At 35.9% G+C, this 12,661-nt stretch overlaps 1 protein-coding gene across 4 annotated transcripts in view; it reads right to left on the bottom strand.

The window, feature by feature from the left end:
- Nucleotides 1–12,661, bottom strand: part of KCTD5 (potassium channel tetramerization domain containing 5) — a 37,427-nt gene that overhangs the window by 22,888 nt on the left and 1,878 nt on the right. For all 4 annotated transcript variants that reach the window (XR_012676169.1, XM_075165659.1, XM_075165657.1 and 1 more), the window contains exons 2-4: nucleotides 3,911–4,019; nucleotides 2,695–2,786; nucleotides 1,448–1,543 (exon numbers count right to left, since the gene is read on the bottom strand). Coding sequence is in view for 3 of the 4 variants with exons in the window: in XM_075165659.1 (XP_075021760.1) it covers nucleotides 1,448–1,543; nucleotides 2,695–2,786; nucleotides 3,911–4,019 (297 nt within the window). In the remaining variant the exon portion in view is untranslated. The remainder of the gene's footprint in view (nucleotides 1–1,447; nucleotides 1,544–2,694; nucleotides 2,787–3,910; nucleotides 4,020–12,661) is intronic.

The following is a 12,661-nucleotide window of genomic DNA, read 5'->3' as shown; positions in this document are numbered from 1 at the left end:
AAAGAAAAAATGGCCTAGTCTGAGGTAATGAGAAGCTGAGTATTATGGGACCATACAGCTGTGTATTTATCTACTTCAAACCATGCGTCCAAGAGAGAGCAACATGGGGGAGGGAGGAAGTAGGGAGAAAGCTGGATGAAACAAAGACATAACGTTCAAGAAAACCACTGGAATTTTCCAGTTCTAAAGGAGATTCTAAATTCTAAAAGAGATTATAATAGTTCTTTCAGCAATTGCACTGTCAAAGCAGTAATGCGCTCCAAAGAATACAAGACTTTAGGACAGGTAAAAGCCATAGTATCATTTAATCTGTTAAAAAGTAAAAAAGCTCTATTTGTAACAAAAGCTAGTTTCTCATGACAAAGAAGAATGTCAAAAAAACCTTTGTCAATGCACTGGTCAGAAAAACAATCATGTGCATTAAGTGAGAGCTTTTTTCAGGGACTTAAACAACATTCAGCTTCTGGCATACCAAACAGACCTGGCAATACTTGAGCCAGAGAACTGAAGCATAAGAAGCTTTCTCTGTGCTGGTTTAGTTTATTTGATCGTGCCGGTCTCCATGACACCAGCACCTCACACATTTCATTGAATATAAACAAAATGTTCTCTTTTACCTTCGTGTGCCGTACTTTTTAAAAATGTTGCTTTGTTGCGTTATTAGAGTGAGACTGCGCAGGATAAGAGGCTTGTGCTTATTCCAATCTCTCCTACAGTTGGCACCAGACATTGAAAAAGATGCTGGCAGCTGAGCACTTGTGTCTCACTCCAGAGTTAACAGATTCACTGCTCCAATGCAGTTTAAATATGCTGGTAGGTTAGGAATGTGAAGGATGAACAGGCCACCTAGTTAGTTTCTTATTTACAGAGATTAGCAAAGATAACAGAAAGATCTTCCAATTTTACAATGTATTCTTGAATGTACACACAAAGCTATTTTTATGCAGTGCGAAGAACAAAAACATTCACTTAGCTCACACCTATCCAGCTTCACATCCACGCTGGTTAAGTTCTCCCTCCTATCCATATCAGTCCTTTATCTGAAGAATCATTGTTTGGGCCTGACAAACATTTACCTCCCAAGCTCAGCTCTTTTACCCAGAGCTCTTTATATCTGACCTACCATTCGTATAAACTTGTATTAGTTCATTTTGGTTTATTCACCCTTCAAATGCTCATGTGTAGACACTGAAGAATTACATTTCAAACATGATGTAATTGTTTTTATAGAAAGTCAGCACAATTTACCTTCTGGAAAGCTACAGGTTTTTTGTTCTCTGACAAATAAGAATACAAATATCAATTTTAACTTAACTGTGTATCTTTATCTATCCAATTTCTGAAAATGAATGCACTTGAAAAGATGTGTAAGTTGACTTTATACTCCTCTTTCACATAACTAAATTTTTAGAAGACTTTGTAATTATATCTTATATGGTTTTTTTACCTGTTCAAATTTCCAGCCATCGGACATTGTGGAAACCATTTGAGTGAGTTCCTCTTCCTGGCACTGCAGCACCCTGTACACATGTTTGACTGGCACCTTCAAGAAGAAATATAAGATGCTTAATACAGCGTGGAATTCACTATGTTTGTGACTTGTGTAAAGTTGCCCTTATTCTTTAGAAATGGTAAGCAACACCACCTTGAACATCTTGTCTTTTTTTTTTTTAAAAAAAAAAGAAAACTGATGTGTTCAGAATCACCTTGCAGAAGACTCCATGCTTCATGAATGTTTCAGGGACTAAAAGTGCTACTGAACAGTTGCAACAAAATAATCTTAAGACTTTCCTATGGTTCCATGTGGTAGCAAACCACATCATTCAAAATCAATGTTGAGGTTCTGCAGAAGCCTACCTAACTTTAAGGAATGTCTGACCATATTCAAAAATGTTTTAATTTTCCTGTCAAAGTTTCCCATCCAGAGCAATGAATAACTAGGACCATTTAAGCTGAAACCCTTTAGAAAATACTATCAGAGCAACTCTGCTATCCCACAACCCAGCTTCAAGAGAAATTTGGCAATGTCATTTTGTAGTATCTCCATGAAGACTCAGTTATCAGGGAAGGCCAGAGTAGCAGAGTTAATGAACAAACTTGAATACTTTCTTTACATAACAGTTTCTCTATCACATTCACTTTCACGAAGAAATATTCATGAGCTGCTATGAGAAGAGGCACAGTCTTCTCAACTACAGAGCACTACAAATAAAGAAACTAATTTTGCTACAAAAGCGTATGACAGGAGCAAAACAGCATCTGTATGTATGCTGTATAAACATACCATATAAACAGCAGTTATATCATAGTTAGGCAATCTCATCATATTCAGAGTATTTAAATGTACATGAGAAAAATATATTCTACAAAAGCTGTTTTCTAAAATAGCTATTTCCAGAAACGGTATTATGACCAATTCTACTATTAACAGACATTTTTCAACAATTCTTTAGAATGTTTTCAGATTTTGAACAAGAACTGGAACTATACGTCTGTGCCCTTTGTAAGCAGACTGGCAGGTACTGGCGGTTAAGAATATTAATCTTTGCGTACCAATGGTTCCAGCTCAGTCAGTGATGGAGGCAGCCATTCAGTATCTTACTGGGGAAATGAGCAGTTAAGGAAAAAAAACAGAACCCACCCACTACTTGCCATAGAACAAATAATCAAAAACACACTAGAAAACAGCCTCACCTGTGAGATTTTGCTGTCTCTTTCTCTTATTTTGTCCTTTACCAGTTTTATTAGTGATGTGATATTGTAGAATTCAGCCTCTTCCAGTACACCTAGTATGAGAACATTTTTTGGAAAGAGAGTGTAACCAAAGATTCCAGGCCAAACCCACCAACCAGTTCCTTATCTTCTCTACAGCTACACAAAATGACTTATTTTGCCCTAGGAAAAGTTCATTTACCAACCCAACGATCCTGGCTTCCTTCAGGCATGTGTAGTTCAAAGTTTGGCTCATTCTGAAAAACTGTCATAAAAAAATCCTGAAAAAACTGAAGCCATTTCACATACAGAATGAGAGGCAGGAAACAAAAAAAAGGAGCACAAATGCCATTCCATAGCAGACTGATGGACGACCATAGCTCAGGCCCCGCCTCAGGCTGGAATAGGAAACAAATTCAAATAGCCCTACTGAAAAGCTCTGCAGCTACTAGTGTGCAGAGAAGTTTTCTTCCTGTCATTTGACATCTTAGACCCTGAAACAAAAGCTTAAAGATACATACTACAGACTGGTCCCACTCACATGTTCAAGCCTTACCTGTTCTCCACACATATTACGTGTTTAACAATGCACATGGAAAATATATTTCACATTATTTCCTGCTAATATTGTTAGACTGTATTTCTCTTTGATCAATTTCTTCAATACCTTATCAATACAGTTTTAGTACTATATCGTTTAAAACAGTCATCCTCCATTAGGGTAAAATTGATATGAATTGGGGACAGAAAGGGAGAAGTTGGGGGCAGAATTTACTCTTCAAGAGCATATTCCACACATCTGAACATCCCAGAACTTAACTCTTACTTCACTTTACATCTTCTAAAGCTTGTTTCACAGCCAGTATTCTTTTGCCTGAAGAGGACTAAACTCAAATATTTCAGAGTCATACAGGAAAGATACAAGATTATACGATAAAAGGCATCTCCCCTCATGTTTGAATAGTTATGTTCTATTTCTAACAGGGGACGGTGGTTGTGAAATCGGGAATCGTACTCAAAACACTCAAATAACAGCATATACTATAACTGTGCGACACCTATCAGCTTCGCTTGAAACAGATCGAAATGCTACACTGATTAAGATTTACCATCTACTTGTAAGTTACTTTTGGTGACTCAAAAGCAGTAAAAATAATAAGCAAGTGACAAGAAAGCAAGAGATTTAGTAACACCTTACCTTCCTCAGCTAGGTCCTTGTTAATAACCAGTTTTCCATGTCTGAGATAGTTCAGCACTGGCCCAAAGTAGGTCGGGTCTCTGTCTATTAAATAGGCACCTGTTTCATCCTAGATTAGAAAAAAACAAAAAACCCAAAAAACAAAACAAAACAAAACAAAACACCACAAAAAAACCCCAAACAAACAAACAAGCCAAAAAAACCCACAATGATTTGAACAGGATTTGAATGATTTGAACAATGATTCCAAGCAGGAATTGCAAGCTAATATTCAGGTTGGCATCTGAATAGCAAGCAGGTATTCATACATAGCCACATCCCTTAAAGCCAAATTTATTAAAAACATTAAAAGGAATTCAACAACGTAGTTGTAATTGTATCAGACTGATCACTCAATCATGTACTACACAACTTCTTTTACTTGACCAATTCCCCCGAACCCCTTATCAAAAGATTATCAACATTGTTAGCATGAAAGATCTAAGCAGTAAGTGAGAACACTGAAAATTAAGGTTAAAAATAACACTTAAAAATAGGAAACTATCACTTTGTTAGGAAACCTGAAGAATCAGAACAAAGGCTACATTCCAGCGAGGTTCAAATACCAGCTTTTTTTTTTTTAAATTAAAGGCAAACAAACCTACCTTCTCTTTAACCTCAACACTTTGTTCTAAAAACTTTTGGTTTTGTCTTGGCTCAGATGTACAAATACTCACAGGGTACTAAGAACAGCTGTGTAGCAAACAAGGGTTGTATGTGCATCTTCTAAAAAAAAAAAGTATACTGAAGATGCAGTTCCTACCTACCTCATGCAGACAAAGAAAGGATAGATCAAACTAACGCTTAGTTTACTGAACAGAGTACAGCATTTTGTGCAATGCAAAACACAGTTCAAGAAATGTGCCTGTATAGCTGATACTCTTGACAAAAAGATAAAGGAGCAAAATTGATATTTCCTACATAATTTAGAGTCTATGTGTGAACACCTGTGATCAATGCAGTACTGACATACTTTATGCTGGCCAGAGGTCTAAGGAAGACTGATAATACAGATGTCTCATAGATCCACTGCTCCTTTCTACTATCAAGTGGATCACTGACAGTATTAATCCTTTAGTACCTAAAGTTTTAGTGCAACAGATATCCTACAGATATATACTGGAAAGATGTGGCAGCACCTCAAATACTTTTTTATTTATTCTTATTTTTAATATTCTAATAGTTTACAGGAGATACTAAAAAAGCATCACTACCAACAATCCTAGCTAAATTTGAATCATTCTCCCCAAAAACTACATGTGATAGTGATACTTGTTGTTCCACATGAAAAAAATTCTACTGACCCAATCGTTTGCATTTGGACATTAATGCTGATATGTAAAGGTTTATTACTGAACTGTGATACCTAAAAACTCTCTCTACTTAACAGTATCTAAAGTTCCTAAAATGTTTCATTGGAAAAAAGATGGTGGATGCATTTGCAGGTACATGGATTTAGTTTCTGGATAACTGCACTTGTCTAACCAGGGTTGGTAGAATGTAGAAAGACCACAGCCTGAACTACAAAAACCATAAACCTCTTTCTATATTTACAAGCTAAATGCTTTACGCACCTAGACACACTGTCATTTTAGAAGTAGTGAAGGGGTGTTATATTTTATATAAAATTAACTGTTCAAGAAAATGCTTAATATATTAAAGTATGCTGTCAGTTAACCTACACTCAGAGCAGACAGTGCTTGATGAAGTCTTAATCACAATTTCTTCTGACCTAAACTCATGGTCTCATAGAAGTGAGACTATGCATGGATAGACGAAGTGCATAAATTGGTATATTTTTAATGTTTCACATTTAAATATATTTACATTACCAGAACACTTCAATAATGAACAATCTATATATACAACTCAAAGAAATTAAATTAGCTGACAACTGTATGAATTATAAGCTGAAAAGTATTATTTAATACAGGAACAAAAACCAGTGAAGTTGGAAAGGAAGATCTAAAACTGATAAAAAGAAACACTGTTTTAAAGAAAAAAAGCACAGTCTTTGGTCATCAGTTGAACTGAATTAAGAAACATACGGGCTTACAAAACTGGAAGTCCTCCTAGTTAAGGGAAAAAAAGGCTCTAGAAGCAAGCTTCTTTAATAAGATTATTGCATTCTTTTACACTACAGTGTTTTCTCACATCACCCTTTGAAGCAATACTGGCCACCAGCTCTACACCATTACAGAGATAGACAGGTGGGTCACAGAAGCAAAATAAATAAAAGCTCTAAATGAAATCTCAAGTAACAATGGTTACTTGGTTGGTTACTTTCTTTTTTTTTTTTTTTTTTCCTTCAGACTACAGTATTTGAAATTACTCTTACCTGAGTAGATTTATATATACTAAACAAGCTTCCAACAAAAACACAAAGGGAACAAGCTATGCCAGGCCTTCTCTTTTAACTTCCACCTAATGAGAGGTCACCAGCAACCTGCATTACCTGAATTCATTAGCCTAGCATGCACATCAGAGCTTATTATTAGCACTTGTACCAAACATGCTTTACACATACTGACAGCATCCAGTCTGTGAAATATATGATAGAACTGCTTTTGTCTTCTACCTATTTTTAATTATTTTCCTCATCATCCACAAACTTTTTTTTTCCATTCTGTCATTCCTCATCTCACTTTTTTCCTGTTATACTCATTCCTTTCCTAACCACTATCAAGTTTTCTTCCTCACCAAATTACCATCTAGAATCTATAAAAATGCTTAATCTTCACACTGATAAATACAAATACCGTACCAAACATATGTATAATATACCACATATGAATAAAGTGCCATCTCACTAGTGTCATAGTTTATTCTATGAAGCCTTTCAGGCAACAATGTGTCCTCAAAAATAATAATAATAAAAAAAAGGAACCTAAAAGTCTTATAATTTGGTGTAATAATGGTGTAAGAGTAACTTTTTTCTTTTTTACATTAGTAAATATCAATAGTTAAAGAACTCTGGCTAAATTCTACCAGCGAGCAATCCAAATTCTGTCAATGGGATTCACTTTAGTATGTAAATTCCATGCAAAGTTATGAATAGACTGAACAATTCAAAGTAACTGGCAACTGGCTTACCCAGATTACTGATACGGAAAACATGCATTAATTAACATTATTCTAAAGAGAAAGATGTGTGTCTTGGATTTTGACCTTACAACTCAGGTGTGCTACAGACTAGTGCCAGGGAGTCAAGAGCCAAAATGAAAACCATTCAGTAAAGAATATTGTAACGATATGCAAACAATGCACAGGCAAAAGAGGCACAAAATTGACTTCCTAGCATCTTCCTATAGAAAATGCTTTCTCACTCCTTTAGAGCGAGCTGCCTGATTATCCTTCAACGTACACTAAGCACTTCATGTTGAAATCACTAAGAAAAGCCGATTACACTAGATATTTAAGGGTATTTATGTAAACATAAATCCAATAAAAGCTGACACAGTAATGTAGTCATCTGCTCCACCTAGAACTCTCAAAATATGGGTCATAAGTCTTTCCACACTTTCAGAATATTGTCAGGATTGGCTTCATCCACATGTATACGAAAAACATTGTATTCTCATGTGTGATTAGCATTTTGAACACTCTTTCTAAAAGAAAAATTTTTGTTTTACTGTAAGATAATAATAAATTGCACTTCAAATGCGATCTAGACAGTTTAAAGGTGTAGCTACAGTTTGTGCAGACATAACTGAGCTAGCTTTAAGCTTGCTAGCTTGACTATTAATAGACTGTGTGGTCCCAGCTATGCTGCTTCCTCTGCTAACTAGTTAATTAGGTTTCTACAAGCTTTGAGCAAGTTTGAATCTTCACTGACACAGCTAGTGTTGGTATTTCGAAGCCATTTCCCAAGTTTCAGGTGAGTACCACAAATGCCAGACAAATCTGTATTCTAGTAAGGTCTCAGTTTTCTCTCTTGTAGGTATACTTTATACAAACAGGTGTTAATGTTTACCAAAACAGCAGCTGAACTGCAAGTTTCCTTTCTATTCAGTAGTCACATCCCACATTTCGACCCCATAGGTGTTCCATACAAATTTTGCCACTCTTTGTAAGGATACTCAAAGCAAATGCTCCAGTTGTCTTTCCGCATCCACCACAAAAGTGCTAATTAACCATGCGGGTGTTTGTATCTTTACCCAGTTCTATTTTTGCATTACATTCTTCTCTCTACCAGGAGTTTTTCCTTCCTTGTCCGTAAGTCCTAGACCTTTTCCATACCCGCTCCTTTTTACGAGGACGCCATTTAAAAGACAACAATGCAGAGGTACAGCAAAGGCTGCATTTGTTTATTACACTCTCCCACAGCAATGTTTAATCCAAGTTACAAATACCATGGAATTTTAGAGGAAGCCTAATAACTTGCTCTTAAATTTTCAATCACCTGGTTCAGCATACCAATGAAAAGTCAGTGTAGCTCACAATCATATTCCTTCTTCCTTAGGAATTAACCCTAAAGCATATCTACCATCCAGCATTCATGGAGACACGAGACTCAAAACGCACATGTATTTTCAAAGAATTTGAAAAATACTGCGCAAAACATTTAAATGATCATGCATTCCAGTCTCAAACATTTCCTCTTCAATCTCTATAGAGACTGAGGCTCAAAGGAATCGTAACCAATACTTAGTCTGATCTTTTAAAACATACACAGGACTCAATTTATTTACAGTGAAATTTAACCTATTGAAACCTAACCAATTTGTGCAAGCCATTCCAATAACTAACTATTGTCGCTGTTAAAAATATGTACTTTCTAGCCTGGACATCTACGGTTTTACACTTCACTAGCTGGATCTCACAATACCTTTGCTAGACTGAACAGGCTTCACTATTAGACTTCTAGTCTCCATGTATGTACTTCTGGACTGAGACATCACTCCCTAAACTCCTTACCAAAAAACCAGTCTTTATAACCTTCCGCCAAATCATGTTTCATCTTATGACTACTCTCCAAGTTCTCCAATTTTTGTAGTGACCCTGAATTGTGGATACTAGAATCAGGTACAAGATTCCAGTAGGACCGAATACACCTCCCTAATCCCATGTAATGTTCTCCCCAAGAATTGCATTAATACACTAGTTGAAATGTGAGAGATTTATTTCCAGTTAATTATCTTCACTGAGGTCAAAACTAGTCCAAAGACTTCTCCTCGAATACTTTTCCAGAATGGACACACTCAGAATCCACACTGCCAAGCTCTTGGCTCAAAGCTGTGTGCTCTAACATGGGCATCTAAAAAACTGACATCATTTACATATACTGCGCAAGCAGAAGTTCTGCTAAAGGCAGCAATATGCACAGAAATACAATAATATTTGGCACTAAATCTGGATTTAGATATAATTGTCTCCCCTACCTTCTATGCTTCTTAAATCTTGAACTAGATGCCCAGAATACATTTTTCTCAAACAAAGTTTCTAAAAACTTTGAGCATCAGCAGACTGCCAGTACTAATCAAAACTACATTAATAACACAATCCACCTAACTAGTCATCTCATGGACAAATAAAGTTGATCTCAGTTGTATCTTAGAATAATGGCTACAATTAAGATACTTTTTAGTGCTGACAGTTAAGGATGAGCTGCCAGGAAGATTTTGATTTTTCTAAAACATTCAGTGCTTCCTTCCCTCCTTCCTTAACAGATTCTACCTCAGTACAATTACGCTTACCTTTAGAAAGGCATTAAAAATCAAGCATGAATACTGTTGCCAAAAACCTTATTAAGAAAGGCTGACAATCTTCTCGCTTAGGGGGAAGTTTAAAGAATGACAGAATAGTTTATAAAAGAAAAACTGGCATATAGATAAAATAGGAAGGTGCTGAAAGCAGGAAATATCTGGCAGTAAAACTTACAATACAAGCATTAAGTAAGTTAAACAAAGATGAAAAAGTGAGCAAGAGTCTGCTTGTTTATTTTTACGTATTCATCTCTAAAACAAGATTTAAATACTCGGGAAAACAAATCCTACTGTGAACAGTAGGTATGACCACTACCACTCATTCATTTGCTGAAATGATTCTCAAATAGTCTTAAATACAAAGAAGAGTCTTAAATACAAAGATGCATACCACATTGTAAAACATACTAAATTCAGAGAATTGATGTCACTATCTCATTCCATTCCACACTAGTTTTGCCACAGGGTGTGCCAAGGTTAATCTTTCTTCTGTTGCAACTGGAAACATACCTGATACCAAGAGATGGGGCACGGCCTTGTTCAATATTAGCACCTGAAGATAATTTGAATGCAAACATGCTACCTTTCTTGAAGCCTTTCAATTCTTTTAAATAGCAAGCATTAAGGAAATCTTATGATTTATGTAGTTAAATAACAAAAAACATGTTGGCGTAGAAATTACAGTAGAGGAAAATCGCTATGTATGCAACTGATATTTGTAAAGTACAACCTATGAACTATTTCAGTTTCCTATTCTCATTTCTAATAAACTCATCCAGTTAACCTCTTTCAGAACTTCTTAATGTATCAACACGGTTAATTTTGATATGCCTCACTTGTTGAGTTTAGGCAGAAAGAGCTCTATTACTAATTTTTAGTTTTGCTTATAGGTCTGTTCTCATCTGAGATAAGCATTTCTTATGGCTTCATTTTCTAAAGATTCTGATTTGGCAGTCTTGCAAAGCAAGAAAGAATGTGAACTAAACCTTTTTCTTCAAAGACATACATTTACTGGTGTACGAGCTAATTTAATTATTGGCTCTTCTGCTTAGTCTTGCTTCTGGATGTGCAATCTGCCATCCCTTTTGTCAGTTGGGACAACATTAGAGCTTTCCACAAGCTGGTTTAACTCACTGAAGTTATAAAAAAATACACCTCCTCCTTCGTTTTTGCTGAGTTACACACTTATCAGATGGAGCATGATCAGGGGAATATGAAATGTGCCTACAACCTATAAAATGTGTTTTGTATTACGAGCACAATTCAGTATTAATCTGTTGAAAATACATCAAAAATTTCCCAAAGTAAATTACTGAAGTGCATCCCAGACAAATTCCCCATACAGGAAACATGATACACCTTGTTAAGAGCAGATTTTTCATAGTTCTTTCAAACAGAGGGCTGTGGGTATCTGTTTTGATAATCTCATCTGCTGGCTCATCCCTCAGGATTCTCCCCACCCCACCTCCCCCACATCCTCATCTGGAGGTAGGGACAAGTATGTCTGGGACGGGTGTAACAGGCATCAGCCTACCTGTGAGCTCAAATATGCATTCTCTCTCACTTTAAAGTTCAAAACTAGGTGTTTAAAACCCATGTGATTTTAGGAAGAAAACACAATGGAATCAAACCCAGGGAATTATAGGTCAAAGACCAGCTCTAATGCTCCAAGCTTTAAGAGGGCAGTATCTTTACCTATTAGCTGCACCTTGTAAGAATGACTGTTTTATGAGCAGAAAATTGTGCTGCATAGTAGTCATTGTAAATAATCTTTAGTGTATGATTAAGAAAAATATGTCAACTTAGGTTACAGGTCATAATGTGACTCTAAAAAGTAAGACCATGAGGGAAAAAACAAATCTATTGCTATCAGATTTTGATTTACATATATGTGGTAAAGGAGAAGAACCAGAGTCCAGGATGATAACACAAATATCACCAATTATTCCCTTGAAATATCTGTGCTCATCAGTTAAAGGCTTCTGATACCTCAAAATTAAACCATACAATCTATTGATGTGCTATTGTATCAAGACGGTACGTTCACAAACGTGAGATATCAGGGAAGGATTTTTTTTCTCTTGAAAGGACATCTATGATATCTGTTATCATTCAGAGGAAAAAAAGGAACTGCTTGGATTATGTTTTGCTGTTTACAGGAGATGAAGAATCTAAAGATTCTGAATCAAATCCTTGGAAGAAAGGCTCTATGTGTTTAAGTAATCTTAGGTACTGTAATTAATACACTATGATGGGTAATCTAAGAGGTAGGCCACTTCTGCAAAATCCAAGATGACAGGTGACTGCAGAAACCAGGCTCTGAATGGTTGAAGTGAAAATCAATGACTAAAGATGGTCAAGACCACAGGGGCATGAAACTCTGACAAACACTGTACTGAAAAGAAGACCATAGTGCATATTTAACCAGGAAAGGCTTTGCTTTTTGTACATCAAATTGAAGATATCCAGTTTCATAAGCCTAGAGAATGCATCTCTGAATAACAGGATTTTCTCTAAATTCAGATTTTCCACAACAATTTGTAGTTCTCTCTATACCTACTGCTTGCCTCACATTACTGATTTACACAATAATCTATTAAAGATTAAAGATTAAACTATACCAGCTACGATTTTATAAAAAAGGCTACTCACAATGACAGGACAATGCAATTTGTTGTATCTTGCTAAAGTGGTTTCCATTAGACTTCTACATTGGCAAGAAAGGATGACACTTAGTAATATCTAAGCAGCTCAAATAATGTATAGGCATGTTCCTTGTAAGCAAAAGATGTCTTTCTATAGCTGTAACTGCAGCTAGCTTTAAGTTGTCATGTACGCTATTAACAACTATAACTATGTAAGTCTAGGAAAGTGAAAAAAATTAATCAGGTCTCTCCATATCCTACCAAATAGCTAAATAACCTTAGTAAATTTATGACATGCTGCTACAACCCAAAAATGTAAGCACAGTAAAAAATAAAACGTTTAGACTAGTAGCCTCATGAAA

The sequence above is a fragment of the Calonectris borealis genome, chromosome 16, assembly GCF_964195595.1.
Source record: "Calonectris borealis chromosome 16, bCalBor7.hap1.2, whole genome shotgun sequence".
Taxonomy (NCBI): domain Eukaryota; kingdom Metazoa; phylum Chordata; class Aves; order Procellariiformes; family Procellariidae; genus Calonectris; species Calonectris borealis.
Note: the sequence above shows the minus strand (reverse complement) of the source record. Positions and strands in the feature narration are given on the sequence as shown.